At 41.9% G+C, this 18,684-nt stretch overlaps 1 protein-coding gene across 1 annotated transcript; it reads left to right on the top strand.

The window, feature by feature from the left end:
* The first annotated feature begins 3,030 nt into the window (after window positions 1-3,030).
* LOC139393237 (galactose-specific lectin nattectin-like) lies at window positions 3,031-18,402 on the top strand. Its single transcript, XM_071141707.1, has 6 exons — window positions 3,031-3,088; window positions 3,307-3,366; window positions 3,590-3,723; window positions 4,330-4,464; window positions 4,691-4,829; window positions 18,169-18,402. The coding sequence occupies exons 1-6, from the start codon at window positions 3,031-3,033 to the stop codon at window positions 18,234-18,236; spliced, it is 594 nt and encodes a 197-aa protein (XP_070997808.1). The 3' UTR covers window positions 18,237-18,402.
* The last annotated feature ends 282 nt before the right edge of the window (window positions 18,403-18,684 follow it).

Below are 18,684 nucleotides of genomic sequence, written 5' to 3'. Positions count from 1 at the left end.
TAAAAATCTGTCAGTTCTCTCTCACCACGGAGTTTAGCTGGACACAAAATGTTCACTTCACTTCAAATGAAATACCGAAAGGCCACCTTCTGGACTTAAGGATTTCTTTAAGGTTAACAGTGTCGAAACAGTTTTAAAAAAAATCATGTCTAGAAGTCCCCCTTTCCTTAACATGTTGTGGTGGAAATTCAACACCAAGACACATTAAGTCAATAATAAATGAATCACTATTTTGTATCAGTTAACTGGAGAGGTTACAACAAACACACATACAAAGTAAAAGTCTGCTACCAGCTTCGCCAGGGTGGCCCTTCAGTCCTCTTATATACTGCTACCCAAAACACCTACATAGGCATGGTTCATAGTGTTTGTTCCTGCAGGTGACTGGCTGTTATCGTGCAGGCTACTTTTCCCAAGAAACTGAGTAATGTCTCCTATCTTAACTTCAAGAACATATTCTGGGTACTCTGCCAATTGGTCTGAGGAGTAGGTCACAGTCGCCTGCATGAACCAATATAGAGTGAGAGGAGATGCCTACTGTGTACAATTCAAGGCTATGTCTTCAGAAAAAAAAAAATTCCCTTACAATGTCTCCAAGGAAGAGCTGCTTTCAATGGTCACGCTTCTGATGCATTTCATTGGTTTCATACAGCAGGTCAGTGAACCAGGGCATGGTACCTGGAGGATACTATTAGACTAGAGAGAGGAATGAATGAAAACGTGTTGATAAGCTTTGGGAGGAATAGACAGAGCTCCAGTGTCAGCTTTGCTGCTTTCATACAGGCCATTTAGACCTGCATCCTCACACAGACACACTTGCTCGCACACACACATACAGTCTCCTTCTTGTCTTTATATTTGTCAGGGCCAAATTTAACCTTTATTTAACTAGGCAAGCCAGTTAAGAACAAATTTGTATTTTTTGGACAGAGTACCCCACCCAAACAATGCTGGGCCAATTGTGTGCCAGCTGATCACAGCCAGATGTGCTACAGCCTGGATTTGAACCACATACTGTAGTGACTCCTTTTTGCTCTGAGATGCAATGCCTTAGACCACTTCACCACTCAGGAGCCACAGAGAGCTGTTATTGGGTAAGGTCAGTGATTCAAGTATACAGGAGCAATCATTTATGGGAATATTAGATTAAGGGCTGGATTCATCTACTATACTGGATTAAGGTCATGTATTAAGTCACTTGAAAGTCGCATGCTTGACAGCACCAAAACATTGACATAGCCCACAGTAGGAGGCCATAGGTAACATCTTCTAGAAATCTTATTTCACTGCTAGACAGCAACACACCAGTATGAAATGTCTCACTGTCTTCATTTAACCATAAGTACACATCATTATTCGTAGTCTCATTCATTATGTTTCCAAGCCTTTGCATTGTTGCAATATGAACCATCATGCAGTACCGTATGACCATGAGCTCATTCCACTCTTTCCTATTCAGAGGTATGGGCTGTCTATGGTCTGTCTGTTCTCCTGGGTGTCCTTTGGCCTTTAAGTGTGCTGCTCACAGTCATTCAGCATCTGCTTGTTGTGAGGGAAATGTACTGAATTTCTCTTCTCTCTGGCTGTAAATAGGCCTGACTGGCTGCTGGAGTAATGGGATAAGATTATTGATTAATTCGATGCAGGACCGCTCCAACTTTTCCGCCCAAAAAAGACAGTTTAACGTTGCTGTGACATCTCAAGAAACCTTAAAACTTCTTCTTCTTCTTCACATCATCATCCACAACATGAGCATCACATGAGGAAGCCCAAAGATTTACCTGAGATGATTCCCTGTCATAGAAGGAACACCATATCTGCAGCACTCCAACAATCCGGCCTTTATGGTAGAGTGGCCAGACGGAAGCATCTCCTCAGTCAAATGCACATGAGGCCACCTGTAGTTTGCCAAAGTCTCTTAAAGGACTCTCAGACCATGAGAAATACGATTCTCTAGTCTGATCAATCCAAGATTTAACTCTTTGGACTGAATGCCAAGCGTCACATCTGGAGGAAACCTGGCACCAACCCTACAGTTTAGCATGGTGGTGGCAATATCATGCTGTGGGATGTTTTTCAGTGGCAGGGACTAGGAGACTAGTCAGGATCGAGGGAATGATGAACAGAGCAAAGTATTGAGAGATCTGTTACAGAGCGCTCAGGACCTCAGACTGGGGTGAAGGTTCACCTTCCAACAGGACAACGACCTTAAGCACACAGCAAAGACAACGCAGGAGTGGCTTCAGGATAAGTCTATGAATGTCCTTGAGAGGTCCAGCCAGAGCCCAGACTTGGGCTGATCGAACTTGGGCTGATCGAACATCTCTGGAGAGACCTGAAAATAGCTGTGCAGCGACGCTCCCCATCCACCCTGACAGAGCTTGAGAGCATCTGCAGAAAAGAACAGGAGAAACTCCCCAAATACAGGTGTGCCAAGCTTGTAGCGTCATACACAAGAAGACTTGAGGCTGTAATCGCTGCCAAAGGTGCGTCAACAAAGTACTGAGTAAAGGGTCTGAATACTTATGTAAATTTGATATTTCAGTTTTTGATTTGTAATTGTGAGGCATTGTGTGTAGATTGATAGGGGTAACAAATATTGAATCAATTTTAGAATAAGACTGCAATGTAACAAACTGTGTAAAAAGTTAAGGGGTCTGAATGCTTTCCGAATGTACTGTGTATGAGCAACATGCCCCACCACCACCCCCAACATGCCCATTTAGCAATATTTGCTCCTCTCTTTTGATGATAAGAAACTCACCATGAGAAGGAAATAGATGTTATATTAGTTAACTATTGATTAAAAACGATAATTGCTTCCTTGTGGTCAGGGGTATATAAGTGTGCCCCTTTCTCCAACAGAACAAAGCCTACCAGAGATTCCTTATACATCAGGTAAGTCCACTGTAGTCACCTCCACCTACGTTCTAAAGTACTCAGTCTGACGCTGAATTTGTCATAAGTCTTTCCCTCTCTCTCTCTCTCTCTATCTCTCTTTCTCTCTATTTTTCTCAGGAGAGTATCACCATGACGATGTTGACCATATTTCTGCTTCTCAGCGCTGCCTTTACTCTGGGTGATGCAAGTAAGAGATACACCTCATAGTTTCCACCATATTTTAAGTGTACTCCTTTTATTTACAGCGTAGATAAGAGGTGTTTAATGATGTGTAGGTAGTAGAGGTATTCTTATCAATGGTTTGATTAACTGTTCACTCATCAGATGCAGTTTGATTATATCATTCTACACTTTAAAGACCACATGAGTATGAATCTTTCCTCTGTTTTTCTCTCTTTGTTGTAGGAGATCTGAATGACACAGAGAATCAAATTATTGAGAACCTGATACGCAACCTGCCAATCGGTAAAATGCCTTCCTCAATCCCATATCAACAGGATTTCTGAAACCTGCAGAAAGCTATAATATCGTGTTGGTTTGCTAATGTTAATGGACTGATAACGCACAGATAGCCGTGGCGCTGTGTTCAGTAACATCACTTTTGGAACGCACTTTTGACCACTCAGATTGTGTTGACGGAACTAATCCTTTCATCAGGATATTGCATGTTATCTCTTCCCCCTTACAGAGTCTGAGGAGATGGGAGCGAAGGAGAAGCGGGAACTACAAACCAGAAGTTCATCATGCCCACTTGGTTGGCACAGATATGGGACACGCTGCTATTACTACATCCCCATCTTTGCAAATTGGCCAGAGGCAGAGGTACCTGTAAATTGCTATAAATAAGTTTCTATGTTTAGGACCAGATTTACTCATTCTAAGTATCATATGATTAGTAAGTTTAACACAGTTTATAAACTACAACTTGACATGCTATTCCTTCTCTTTATCTTTATATTCAGAAACTAATGCAGAAACTTCCTATCTATCATCATTAATTCAAATTAGACTTACAAATGACCAAACCCAGTCCCAGACTTGGATAACACTGGAGGCCCCTAAGGTCTCCACAGAGTTGGATAAAGCTGCATTTAGTTTGTTTGTGCCCTTCATCTGGAACAACTTACGGAGCTCTCTGAAATTAGATGATCTGGTCCCGCTTGGTCCCTTCAGAGTAATGATTGATCTATGTTGATAAATGTGTGTGTTCTTAATTTCATTTGTAATGTATATTGCATGTGTATGATTGTATTAATGAATCTTCTGCAAAAGAGACCCTAGTCTCAGTATGACTTAACTGTCAATATAACGGTTAAATAAAAAATAAACATTATACCTTCTTTGTGGGATTCACTTTAAAATCTCTCTTAGTCTCTCTCCTCTCTTTATCAACCCACCTTCTCTCTCTCTCTTTCTCTCTCTATCTAGCATTACTGTTTGCTATTTGGAGGTAACCTGGCGTCAGTGCACAGCCTCTCCCAGTATAACTTCCTTCAGTCAGTCATCCAAAGTAGTGCCAACGAAGCCCAGCACACCTGGATTGGAGCCAACGATGCCATCAAGGTCAGAAGCACTCTGTTTAACACTCCTGAAACCTATACAGTAAGATGCGTTGATTATTTCAGGATACAACTTATGGTTTGGTCTGTATGAATCTGAGATTGGTTACATTTCTCCAGTCCCATCCATCAGCTGTTAACCAAAACAATGGCAAAGAGATTGCCCTTTCCTTTAAAGAACTGTAGTGTTTAGTGTCTGCTGGTTACACATCTGCTTGTATGCTCTTTAGGAGGGTCTTTGGCTGTGGAGCGATGGGTCCAGGTTTAGCTACCAGAACTGGGGCAAGGGGCAACCCGATAACTACAACTATGTTGCTGGGAACGACAACACAAATGGCCGTGAGCATTGTATGGAGATGAACTATGGAGGTACGATGCTGTTGCCAGAGCACTCTCCCTCACGTTATTCTTTAAAGATTTTGATAGATGTAAAAATACATTTTAAAGGGACTGTTTTACTTTTTTAGCTTTCTCTGTATTACCTTCTTTCCCAGATAACTCCGGGCAGAATGATGCAGCCTGCTGGACGAAACTTACATTCATGTGTTCCAGAAAGCTGTAATATCTACCGACTGGGAGAGAATTCATGTTCTAACGTTACTCCCCTCATGTTTAGTGTACTTTTAGATTATTGCTGATTTTAATGTGATTCTATTGCCTTATCTTGATGATTATTGCTAATTATGTAAAGTGACTTTGGGTCTCTTGAAAAGCACTTAAAATAACATTTCTAAAATGTATTATTATTACATCTGAGAGGCTCTCAGGCGATGGGATTCTTCAATAAAGTCAGTCTGTAATATTTCCTGTTGTTCAGTGGTAATTTTGGCAAAACCCCCCAGAGAATTCTCATGGGTGGCTCCAGGGTGAGGGTTGCCTTTGCAGGGGAACCCTCATGAAACAATGTATTAGTATGTATATACATGTAAACCCTTGATTTCAAGCACCCCTTTGCAATGAACGAATCTACCCTTTAGTTAGGCTCTCGGCATATAGGATTCTTTTAACCAAGGATGGTGTTGGGTGCTAGATATTGCCGTATAGGTGGCCAAATACACTTACTATGAAAAATATGATGTTGAAACGGCTGATTGGATTAAAAGTGTAAATCTGTGTCCTGGTGCAGCGGTCTAAGGCACTGCATCGCAGTGTCAGAGGCATCACTACAAACCCTGGTTTGATCCCAGGCTGTGTCGCAGCCGGCCGCAACTGGGAGACCCATGAGGTGACGCACGATGTGTCTAGTGTCGTTCGGATTAGGGGAGGGTTTGGGAGGCCGGGATGTCCTTGTCCTATCACGCTCTGGTGACTCCTTGAGGCGGGACGAACGCCTGCACGCTGACTACGGTCTCCAGCTGTACGGCGTATCCTCCGACACATTGGTGTGGCTGGCTTCCGGGCTAAGCAAGCAGTGTGTCAAGAAGCAGTGCGGCTTGGTGGTGTTGTGTTTCGCATGGCTCTCGACCTTTGTCTCTCCCGAGTCTGTATGGGAGTTGCAGCGATTGGATATCACAAAATTGTAAAAGGGGTAGAAATAAAAAGTGTTTTTCTGGAAGCTAACTGGCCTGTCAGCCTCGTGGGATTTAAGGACTGCCTCTCCCTACGTCCCTGCCATCAAATCTACTCTCCCCTATTGAAGTGGCTGACATGACTTGAGCGCCCTCCTTCTGGGTGCGTTGTGGAAAGTGGGTTATGGAGACAAGACGAGGCCTCCTCCACCTCCCCGCCATGACACACATGCACTCAGACTGTAGCTGGCTGGAGACATACCTGTTTACTGCACTGTAAAGCAGGGCATAGATGGCAACTGTGTGGTGGATGGGGGAGGGGGAATAACAAATGTGCAGAATACTGTACCCTACAGTGTTACTTAGCTACATGTGATGATGTTGTGTGTCATACAAATGTATTGTCTCAAGAGATGTATGTATGTATGTATGCGTGCATGTGTGTAGGTAGGTAGCCTACACACCATACACTAGAGATTTGACTACTACAGTGTAACATTTCTGCTGAGACAAAATATTGCATGATGTTACATGCATGACAAGAGTACATAACTATTCTACTGAGATTTGTCTTGCCCTGGGGAATCTCCAGAATTATAACATAGTTGAAACAAAACAATCAAATATTACCTTCCTTCTCTGGAATGTGGAATAGCGTTCGCAACTAGTTCGGTTTACATTTTTAGGTATATCCAGTGTGAATGGTATGGGTTAAGATACCAGGCAGACCCAGACCTAAATGATGCAGAAAACTGGTTTATTTCCCAGATTTAACCGTGCCTCATTATTGGAGCACATTAGCTCATTCCTGGGCATCAGTGCTCCCCAAGAGGCCCTCACTGCAGGAGCTTGTTTGATTGCAGCCTCACAGCTGGCTTTTGATGTGGGACAGGCCTGAATGGAAGGATGGAGGGAGGAGGGGAGGGTGGCGAATCAGTTGCCCTCAGCTGTGAAAATCTAAAAATCAGGCTGGACCCTGGTGCTGGGTTGGGAAGAGAGAGGGGAGGACTCTACCTTTCTCTCTCTCGCTTTCTCTCTCCCTCTATCTGTTTGTGTGAGAGAGAGATAGAATAGACAAACAAACATGCAAGTACACACACAAACATGCACACACACACGCCCTCAGCAGCAGCATCGCCTGTCTGGCTGGGTGGAGGATATAAAAGCCTGCACGGTCCCTACCCTGCTATAGAGGGGCAGGACTCCCTCGCTGTTGGGCAATTGGGCAAAGGAATGGAATAGCCTAAATTAGATGATGGTTTGTGTGTGTGTGTGTTTGTAGATGTGTGAAAATGCAAATATGCAACAAACAGCTAAAGTAAGAGATACAAGTACGGAACACACATACCGACATTTCCCATGTATCTGTCATCCTCCGTAGCATGCAGTGTGGGGACATCCCAGGGCTCATCTCATTTGTGTCCTTGCAGTGACTGCTGAGAGAGAGAGAGAGAGAGAGAGAGAGAGAGAGAGAGAGAGAGAGAGAGAGAGAGAGAGAGAGAGAGAGAGAGAGAGAGAGAGAGAGAGAGAGAGAATAAAGCGGCTGAGACTGTATTTTGTGTTGAGGCACAAACACACTGATGATGCATGGGGGGGGGGGGAGCAAGAGACCTGTTATTGCCGTTATTGCTCCAGCTGTTCCATTTGGATGAAGAATATGTTTCATGGGACGTGTGAATGGACTATAAAACAGGGGAACAGTCTTGGGTGTGAAAACATTGTGTTAACGAGGTCCACCTCCATTCATTTGGGGTTAAAAGGGCATTCTTATAACCTGCACCTCTCTAGATGTATGACTCTCCAGGAAGAACCTCTCACACTGTGCTGCCATTATTATTGTCATGATGAACAATGTAGTGCCAAGGCAGAACAACGCCCTCTGTGGGTTTGGATGGTCCATGTAAAAATCCCCTTCATATGAATATATGACCTAATGGACCATGAAAACTATTTACTCCCAACTATTATCTCCCAACATAACAATAAGATGGTCAAATGTCCATCACTAAAATGTTTTGAGGGAGCTTTCCCACAATTCTTTTAATAATGTTTTATTGGAGAATGAAGAACATTTGATTAGTATGGTCTTGGACGCTTATTGAGTATGAACTGGACTGTGAATAGGTTGATATGAAGCAGGATGAATTCTCATACATCACCCTTCGTTCTAGACCAGGGTTTTTGTCATTTGGGAACACTTTAGCAAACCGAAAAAAAAAGTCCAGGTAGTCACTCCCTGCTCGCTGTTTCAGTCTGTTGTCTTCCGTTTGGTGCCTAATGAACACAACCCTGGCTGATTCACATGACCAGCCCCTGTTGCTATGCAGCCAGTTCAGGTAAAGCTATTTTACTGGGTGACACTAGATCACCCATATTCTAATTACATTTACATGGGCTGGAGAAGCGGCATCCACCACTGAAAAGATAACCTGCATATTCAATACATTGACTGAGTGTGCACATGTTGTCACAACTTGATTTGTTTCACCTGTCCTTGTGATTGTCTCAACCCCCCTCCAGGTATCACCCATCATTATCCCTTGTGTATTTATACCTGTGTTCTCTGTTTGTTTGGTGCCAGTTCGTTTTGTTTCGTCAAGCCTACCAGCGTTTTTCCTTCTGTTCCTGTCTCTTGACAGTTCCTGTTTTCTAGTTTTCCCGGTTTTGACCTTTTCTGCCTTCTCTGATCCTGAGCCAGCCTGCCATCCTGTACCTTTGCCCCACCTATCTGGATTACTGACCTCTGATGAACCTGAGCCTGCCTGCCGTCCTGTACCGTTGCCCCACCTATCTGGATTACTGACCCCTGCCTGCCCTTGACCTGTGTTTTTCCTGCCCCTGTTGGATTAATAAGCTGTTGTTATTAACGCTGTCCGCATCTGGGTCTTACCTGAAACGTTATACATGTAATGACTACCATATGACATACATTCAGCATTCATGTTTGAAAGGATGGATGGAGCTGGGCCTGGGGGACCTTGAAATATATAACAGTACATAAAATTATCTTTCAGCTCTAGGCATCATTATAGTCTTGGTTGAAGCTCAATGTTAAATACCATCATATCTCAGCCAATATGACACCAATGCCGATGAGAATTCGCAAATCATCTTGATTGTGCCTCTTGTCATGATTGTGCGACCATTACCGAGAACTACAATAGCGGATTTTTATTAGGGTCATCCAAATTATTTTTGCCCAAACCTAGCTCAAAATTTAGACGTCGGATTAAAACGAAGCAACAGTGTCCACAACGTGACCATTAGACTTAGATACATTTGGACTGGATAGGTTTGTTTGAATTGGAGTTTTATTTGAATTCACAATGTATGACTCTCACTTGTACATTTCTGCCCAATAAAAACAAGGATGTGCTGCTACCTTTTCAGATGAATCTCAAAATTCTAAAACCAGTTGAGCAACTCGGTTGCTGCGCAACAGTAGCAGCTGGCTAGTAGAAAGCCTGCAGCTTTCGCTAACTAGCTAACACCAGTTGGACGAGAAGCAAAATAAAATAACTAGCCAGGTATATTTCGCTATGGAAGGTTTTCATATGGCTGAAGACAGTCATCTGTGCAAACTGCTGACCTGGACACTTGTGCGTAATCAGAGAACAAACAAAGAAGCTAGCGAACATCCTTGGCTGCTATTATAGCCAATTAGAAACACCAAACTTTGGGAACTTTGGGGGAATCTGCCACACTGCTAATTATAATACATGCACACACCAGTCAGACGCATTGCTGTTAGAAGATCCAGCGCAAATTCTAGTCCTTACCTTATGCATTAATTCAGTTCATTCCCTCCTCTGTCAATTACATTTTCTTCTAGTCATTACAATCCAAATGTATGCTGAACTATTGACACTGTCAGGTTACTTTTCAATGTGTTCCTGAAAACCAGAAGTCTCTATCCACAAGTAAAACGTAGCAGGTGTGCAAGTTGCACAGGAAGCATCAAGGTAAAACAACAACAACATCATAATGATCATTGCTTTCTTGCGTGATGTGTGCGCAGTTAAAGGAAAACGGCATGGTTGCTAACACATTTCTGTAAAGCTTAGAGAGGATCATGTTAAATAGTGTTGAAGTAATATGCTACAGGTTCATCTGCCTCACCTGAAGCCCATTCCTGTGGGAAGCTGCTATAGACCACCAAGTGCTAACAGTCACTATCTGGATAATGTGTGAAACATACATCGATCACATCTTTACAAATGCTGCAAAAAAATTGCTTGAAAGCAGTATCCAGATCCATCGGATGTAGTGATCACAATATAGTAGCCATATCTAGGAAAATCTAAATTCAAAGGCTAGGCCCAATATAGTGTATAAGAGGTCATACAATACATTTTTAGTGATTCCTATGTTGTTAATGTATAGAATATTTGTTGGTCTGTGGTGTGTAATGAGGAGCAAACAGACGCTGCTCTTGACACATTTATGAACTTTCTTATTCCAGTTACTAATAAGCAATGCACTCAGTAAGAAAATTACTGTAAAAACTATTAAACTATTGTGGATTGATGAGGAATTGAAAAATGTTACGGTTGAGAGGTATGATGCAAAAGGAATGGCTAATAAGTCCGGCTGCACAACCAGTTGGCAAAAGCTTTGGAGCACCTTATATGAAATTTGGGGGGAAAAGGCAAACTCAGCTCCATCATTCATTGAATCAGATGGCTCATTTACCACAAATCCAACTGATATTGCCAACTACTTTAATTATTTTTTCATTGGCAATACTAGCAAACTTAGGCATGACATGCCATCAAACGTTGGCACCTCATATCCAAGTATATCTGACCAAATTATGAAAGACAAGCATTGTAATTTCGAATTCCGTAAACTGAGTGTGGAAGAGGTGAAATGTTGTTGTCTATCAGCAATGACAAGTCACTGGGGTCTGACAACTTGGATGGAAAATTATTGAGGATAATAGCGGATGATATTGCCACTCCTATTTGCCGTATTTACAATTTAAGCCTACTAGAAAGTGTGCCCCCAGACCTGGAGGGAAGCCAAAGTAATCCACAACCTAAGAATAGTAAAGCCCCCTTTACTGTTACTGTTACTGTTTATTGTTACTGTCATGGCTGTTGAAGGAACTGGACCAAGGTGCAGCGTGATGAGCGTACATATTCCCTTTTTATCTAGGATGACGCCGACATAAACAATAAATAATATAAAAACAACCGTGAAGTTTAAGGCCATCGTGCCAACAAACAAAGACAACTTCCCACCAAGAAAAGAGGGAAAAAGGGCTACCTAAGTATGGTTCCCAATCAGAGGCAACGATAGACAGCTGTCCCCGATTGAAAACCATACCCGGGCAAAACATAGAAATACAAAATCATAGAAAATGAAACATAGAATGCCCACCCCAAATCACACCCTGACAAAACCAAATAGAGACATAAAAGGCTCTCTACGGTCAGGGCGTGAAAGTTACAACAGTAGCTAAGATGGGAAGAAGACTGTCCATAATAAAATGCTGCTCTACCTTCTCTACAGCACTATCAACAAGGCAGGATCTATTTGCCATAGTTTTGTCCTACCTGCACTACTCTTCAGTCGTGTGGTCAGGTGCCACAAAAAGGGACTTAAGAAAATTGACTTCATCACTACTTGTATTTATGAGAGGTGTTGACATGTTGAATGCACCGAGCTGTCTGTTTGAACAACTGGCGCACAGCTTGGACACCCATGCATACCCCACAAAACATGCCACCAGAGGTCTCTTCACAATCCCTAAGTCCAGAACAGACTTTTAGAGGAGCACAGTACTACATAGAGCCATGACTACAAGGAACTCTATTCCACATCAAGTAACTGATGCAAGCAGTAAAATGTCATTTTAAAAACAGATAAAAATACACCTTATGGAACAGCAGGGACTGTGAAGAAACACAGGCAAAGACACATGCATACACACACAATAACATACGCACTATACACCCACGTGCACATGGATTTTGTATTGTAGAAATGTGGTAGTGGTGGAGTAGGGAACTGAGGGCACACAGTCTGTTGTGAAATCTGTGAAAGTATTGTAATGGGGATCAACAATAAATACAAATACAAACTTAGCTATGTGATAAAATTTTCAACACATCAACTGTTTTAGACTTTTTTTAACCACACAAATAAATAAACATTCAAACAGTACTGAGTGAATGAACAACAAAACCCTTTTGGAGTGAAAGCTGTCATCACCAGACTCTCTATTTAAATAGAGTGTCGAGTTAACACACCTCTAACAGAGTTCGTAGCGTAACAGCTTGTGTCACCGCCCTGGGATTTGAAGATCCCTGGTTTGCTTACCGGAGGGGACATTTTGACCATTCTCTTTTGTGTATAGACACACACACACTGGCGTGCACATGCACGGTGTGTGCTTATTTTCATTTATTATGTGTCCCTTAAAAGAGCCTTTGGGTTCGTTGGGTACTAGTGCGGGCGTCTTGCTACTACGGGGGAAGGTACAGTGGAAGTGTTTAAATTATACATCTTTCCTACAATGGGCGAAGATGTAACATGCTTTTCCAAAAACACCATGCAAAGGTAACGAACGGTCTCTAACTGCGTTGTTGTAGCATGTGTCAATACTGATAGGATCGAAAGAAAGTAAGCACTGCTCTCAGCTAAGCTTTCTCCATTCAAATCTTTCTTTAACATTAGAATTATTTCGCAATACTGACGACGGATCAGCTACTAGAGAGATATTACCACCTACAGCTGCAAATATTGAGGAGACTTATTCTAATCACCTATTTGGCATATCATTGCGCACATTAGCTTACACATCAGACAGTAGCCTACAGACAGTAGCCTACAAGTAGCAAAATAGAACATGAAATACTGTATATTTCAATATGATTGAAATTGGCCTATAGCTTACTGTTTATATTTTAATGCAGTCGTTAGGGTTTTCATTTGAAGCATCTTTTTATACGTTGCTTATTTGTATCAATTGCAAAGACATTGGCACCTTTGTATGTGAGTCAACTTTGTTCTGAAGTTATCACATTCACAGACGGATAAACCATGTGATTCTATGTTTAGTAGAGATCTTCTGTGTATAGCTCCCATCTGTTTTCATAGTTATGCTGCCATTTATAAAATGTGGGAATCTGTGAATAGCATTACTGGGACCATTTGTAAAGGATTTCGAGCACCTATCCATCAGATTTGTAAATACACTACATGACCAAAAGTATTTGGACACCTGCTCGTCAAGCATCTCATTCCAAAACCATGGGCATTAATATGTCAGTTAAGAACAAATTCTTATTTACAATGACAGCCAGCCAAACCCCCCCCCCCCCCGGGTCTCCCAATCACGGCTAGATGTGATACAGCCTGGAATTGAACCAGGGTCTGTAGGATGCCTCTAGCACTGAGATGCAGTGCCTTTGACCTCTGCGCCACTCGGGAGCACCTAGTACATTTTAGAAAAATTTGTGAAGGTTTGGTATGGTGTGGCTATTATTAAGATTTAGTTACTGCAAGCCTTTGAGGTGAAGGTGCTCCAACTGCCTCCGACAGTTGAACAATAGGTGAGGAAGATTGTTTCAGGCCTACCATAATTACTCATATAATCTAACGTTATAATGCTTATGTTTTATTTTTTTAAATTGTATTTTAGGGGGTAGATCAGCTTTCATATTGCAGATAGATTGTAGCTTCAATCAATGTAATTGTCTGCATCACTTCCAATCCCCCATATATATAAACAAATGTAATAATAATACATATATATATATACATACACACACACACTTGTACATACATACATTAAAGTACATACGGTTGAAGTCGGAAGTTTATGAGCAACAAAGTATGTTTACCTCTAGGAGACAGAATGCGTCTCCTCCCTGAGCGGTATGACGGCTGCGTGGTCCCATGATGTTTATACTTGCGTACTATTGTTTGTACAGATGAGTGTGGTACCTTCAGGTGTTTGGAAATTGCTCCCAAGGAGGAGCCAGACTTGTGGAGGTCTATAATTTTTTTTCTGGGGTCTTGGCTGATTTCTTTTGATTTTCCCATGTCAATTAAAGAGGCACCGAGTTTGAAGGTAGGCCTTGAAATACATCCACAGGTACACCTCCAATTGACTCAAATGATGTTAGCCTATCAGAAGCTTCTAAAGCCATGACATCATTTTCTGGAATTTTCCAAGCTGTTTAAAGGCACAAACAACTTAGTGTATGTAAACTTCTGACCCACTGGATTTGTGATAAAGTGAATTATAAGTGAAATAATCTGTCTGTAAACAATTGTTGGAAAAATTACCTACAAAATAGGTGTCGTTTCTGACTTGCAAAAACTATAGTTTAACAAGAAATTTGTGGAGTGGTTGAAAAACAAGTTTTAATGACTCCAACCTAAGTGTATGTAAACTTCCAGCTGAAAACTGTGTGATGATAAAGAAACAATAAAACTGTCCTTCTTTAGACTAGTTGAGTGTCTTGAGCATCAGCATTTGTGGGTTCGATTACAGACTCAAAATGGCAAGAGACTATCTTCTGAAACTCGTCAGTCTGTTCTTGTTCTGCTACCAGCTCCGCCAGGGTGGTCCCTCCAGTCCTCTTATATACTGCTACCCAAAAAACCTACATAGGAGTGGTTCATAGTGTTTGTTCCTGCAGGTGACTGGCTGTTATCGTGCAGGCTACATTTCCCAAGAAACTGAGTAATGTCTCCTATCTTAACTTCTAGAACATATTCTGGGTATTCTGTCAATTGGTCTGAGGAGGCGGTCACAGTCACATGATCGAGTGAGAGGAGATGCCTACTGTGTACAATTCAAGGCTATATCTTCAGAACATAGAATGTTCCCTTACAATGTCTCCAAGGTAGAGCTGCTTTCAATTGTCACACTTCTGATGCATTTCATTGGTTTCATACAGCAGGTCAGTGAACCAGGCCATGGTGCCTGGAGGATACTATTAGACTAGAGAGGAATGAATGAAACCATGTTGATAAGCTTTGGGAGGAATAGAGAGAACTCCAGTGTCAGCTTTGCCGCTTTCATACAGGCCATTTAGACCGGCATCCTCACACAGACAGCCTCTTTCTTGGTCAGGGCCAAATTTAACCTTTATTTAACTGGGCAAGCCAGTTAATTAAGAACAAATTCTTATTTTTTTGACAGCCTACCCCTTCCAAACCCAGACAACACTGGGCCAATTGTGTACCAGCCAATCACATCTGGATGTGATACAGCCTGGATTTGAACCATGTACTGTAGTGACACATTTTTCACTGAGATGCAATGCCTTAGACCACTGCGCCACTCGGAACCCCAAAGGGCTGTTATTGGGTAAGGGCAGTGATTCATGTATACATGAGGAATCATTATGGGAATATTAGATTAAAGGCTGGATTCATCTAAACTGGATTAGGTAATAAAAGAGCCAGTGTCTCTGACTCTTCTCTCTCTCTCTCTGCGGCCCACATCAATGGTCTCTCACTCGCTTGCTTGCTCTTCTCTCTTTCTGCAGCCCACATCAATGTGCTGATTCAGAGCATGCCACTCACACACACACACACACACACACACACACACACACACACACACACACACACACACACACACACACACACACACACACACTGACAAGCAGACTACCCAGCATGCTTCATTCCGCAGCTGTGTCTCATCTGTACTGAGTGGGCAATTTGGGCCTGTCAGAAAATGTTTCCCTAATACAGGTAGAAGATGTTTGTGAGTGTTATCCAGACTATATTTGAGCATTAATTAGCTGTATATCATGTTTTTGTTACCGTGAATGAAGTCACTTGAAAGTCGCATGCTTGAAAGAACCGAAACATTGACATAGAAGGCCATAGGTAAAACTTATTCTAGAAATCATTGAACATGTCTCCACAATCAGGTTAAGTACACATCATTATTCCTAGTCTCATTCATTATGTTTCCAAGCCTTTGCATTGTTGCAATATGAACCATCATGTAGTACCGTATGACCATGAGCTCATTCCACTCTTTCCTATTCAGAGGTATGGGCTGTCTATGGTCTGTCTGTTCTCCTGGGTGTCCTTTGGGCCTTTAAGTGTGCTGCTCACAGTCATTCAGCATCTGCTTGTTGCGAGGGCAATGTACTGAATTTCTCTTTTCTCTCTGGCTGGAAATGGACCTGACTGGCTGCTGGAGTAATGGGATGAGATTATTGATTCATTCGATGCAGGACCTATCCAACGTTTCTGCCCAAAATAGACAGTTTGACGTTGCTGTGACATTGAAATGTTAAAAGGCATTATCTCAAAAAACATTAAAACTTCTTCTTCTTCACATCATCATCCACAACATGAGCATCACATGAGGAAGCCCGGAGATTCACCAGAGATGATTCCCTATCAGAGAAGTACAACCATATCTGCAGCACTCCAACAATCAGGCCTTTTATGGTAGAGTGGCCAGACGGAAGCAACTCCTCAGTAAACTGAACAGATCAAACCAAGATTTAACTATTTGGCCTGAATGCCAAGCTTCACGTCTGGAGGAAACCTGGCACCATCCCTACGGTGAAGCACAGTGGTGACAATATCATGTTGTGGGGATGTTTCTCAGTGGCAGGGACAGGGAGACTAGTCAGGACTGAGGGAATGATGAACGGAGCAAAGTATAGAGAGATCTGCTACAGAGCACTCAGACTCGGGTGAAGGTTCACCTTCCAACAGGACGACCTTAAGCACACAGCAAAGACAACGCAGGAGTGACTTGGGGACATGTCTATGAATGTCCTTTATTGGCCCTTCCAGAGTCTGGACTTGAACCAGATCGAACATCTCTGGAGAGACCTGAAAAAAAGCTGTGCAGCGACGCTCTCCATCCAACCTGACAGAGCTTGAGAGGATCTGCAGAGAAGAACAGGAGAAACTCCCCAAATACAGGTGTGCCAAGCTTGTAGCATCATACCCAAGAAGACTTGAGGCTGTAATCGCTGCCAAAGGTGCTTCAACAAAGTACTGAGTAAAGAGTCTGAATAGTTATGTAAAATTTGATATTTCAGTTTTTGCTTTGTAATTGTGAGGCTTTGTGTGTAGATTGATGAGCGGGGGAAATATTGAATCAATTTTAGAATAAGACTGCAATGTAACAAACTGTGTCAAAAGTTAAGGCGTCTGAATGCTTTCCGAATGTACTGTGTATGAGCACCTCCCCCCACCACCCCAACCTGCCCATTTAGCATATTTGCTACTCTCTTCTTTTGATGATGATAAGAAACATGTCATGAGAAGGAAATAGATATTATATTAGTTAACTATTGATTAAAAAAAACGATAATTGCTTCCTTGTGGTCAGGGGTATATAAGTGTGCCCCTTTCTCCAACAGAACAGAACCTACCAGAGAATCATTACACATCAGGTAAGTCCACTGTTGTCACCTCCACCTACGTTCTAAAGTACTCAGTCTGATGCTGATTTGTCATGTCTTTCCCTCTTTCTCTATCTCTCTCTCTCGCTTTCTCTTTTTCTCAGGAAAGTATCACCATGGCGATGTTGACCATATTTCTGCTTCTCAGCGCTGCCTTTGCTCTGGGTGATGCAAGTAAGAGAGATACACCTCATAGTTTCCAAGATGCATTGATTCATTTAAGATGCATTGATTCATTTAAGATGCATTGATTCATTTAAGATGCATTGATTCATTTAAGATGCATTGATTCATTTAAGATGCATTGATTCATTTAAGATGCATTGATTCATTTAGAATATAATTATAAATGCCTAGTGGTGCCTTACCTGAAATATAAGCTTGTTTTACTCCATTGTTTGTAAACAATGTAATTGTAAACAAACACTGTCGCTTCAAAACGTGGTTAAATCATTTTTATATAATGTATAGTGTCTGCTGGTTACATATCTGCTTGTATGCTCTTTAGGAGGGTCTTTGGCTGTGGAGCGATGGGTCCAGGTTTAGCTACCAAAACTGGGGCAAGGGGCAACCCGATAACTACAACTATGTTGCTGGGAACGACAACACGAATGGCCGTGAGCATTGTATGGAGATGAACCATGGAGGTACGATGCTGTCGCCAGAGCACTCTCCCTCACGTTATTCATCAAACATTTTGATAGATGTAAAAATACATTTTAAAGGTAATGTGTTTCCTTTTAAGCTACTTTTTTTTTTTAAACAAATCTTTCTCTGTATTACCCTCTTTCCCAGATGACTTCGGGCAGAATGATGCAGCCTGCTGGATGCAACTTCCATTCATGTGTTCCAGAAAGCTGTAATATCGACCGATTGGGAGAGAATTCATGTTCTAACGTTACTCCCCTGGTTAGTCTGTCATCATGTTTCGTGTACTTTTAGATTCTTGCTGATTTCATTCAGGTGATTGTATTGCCTTATCTTGATGATTGATGATTGCTGACTATGTGAAGTGACTTTGGGTGTCTAAAAAGCGCTTAAAATAAAATGTATTATTACATCTGATATGATGGTTTTTATTGAATTCACAATTTATGGCTCTCACGTGTACATTTCTGCCCAATAAAAACCAAGGATGTGCTGCTACCTTTTCAGATGAACCTCAGCGTTCTAAAATCAGTCGAGCAACTAGGTTTCTGCGCAACATTAGCAGCTTGCTAGTAGAAAGCCTGCAGATTTAGCTAGCTAGCTAACACCATTGGATGAGAAGCGGAAAAAAAAACTAGCTAGGTATATTTCGCTATGGAAGGT

Source organism: Oncorhynchus clarkii, chromosome 33 (assembly GCF_045791955.1).
Source record: "Oncorhynchus clarkii lewisi isolate Uvic-CL-2024 chromosome 33, UVic_Ocla_1.0, whole genome shotgun sequence".
Lineage (NCBI taxonomy): Eukaryota > Metazoa > Chordata > Actinopteri > Salmoniformes > Salmonidae > Oncorhynchus > Oncorhynchus clarkii.
The sequence above is the reverse complement of the archived record's forward strand: the minus strand, read 5'-3'. Positions and strand labels throughout refer to the sequence as shown.

What these genes read in the sequence shown, in the direction of transcription:
- LOC139393237 (XM_071141707.1), top strand. Translation starts at nt 3,031, where the DNA reads ATGACGATGTTGACCATATTTCTGCTTCTCAGCGCTGCCTTTACTCTG. An exon ending in CTTTACTCTGGGTGATGCAA is followed by an intron (nt 3,089 to 3,306) that starts GTAAGAGATACA and finishes TCTTTGTTGTAG; the next exon opens with GAGATCTGAATGACACAGAG. An exon ending in TATGGAGATGAACTATGGAG is followed by an intron (nt 4,830 to 18,168) that starts GTACGATGCTGT and finishes CCTCTTTCCCAG; the next exon opens with ATGACTTCGGGCAGAATGAT.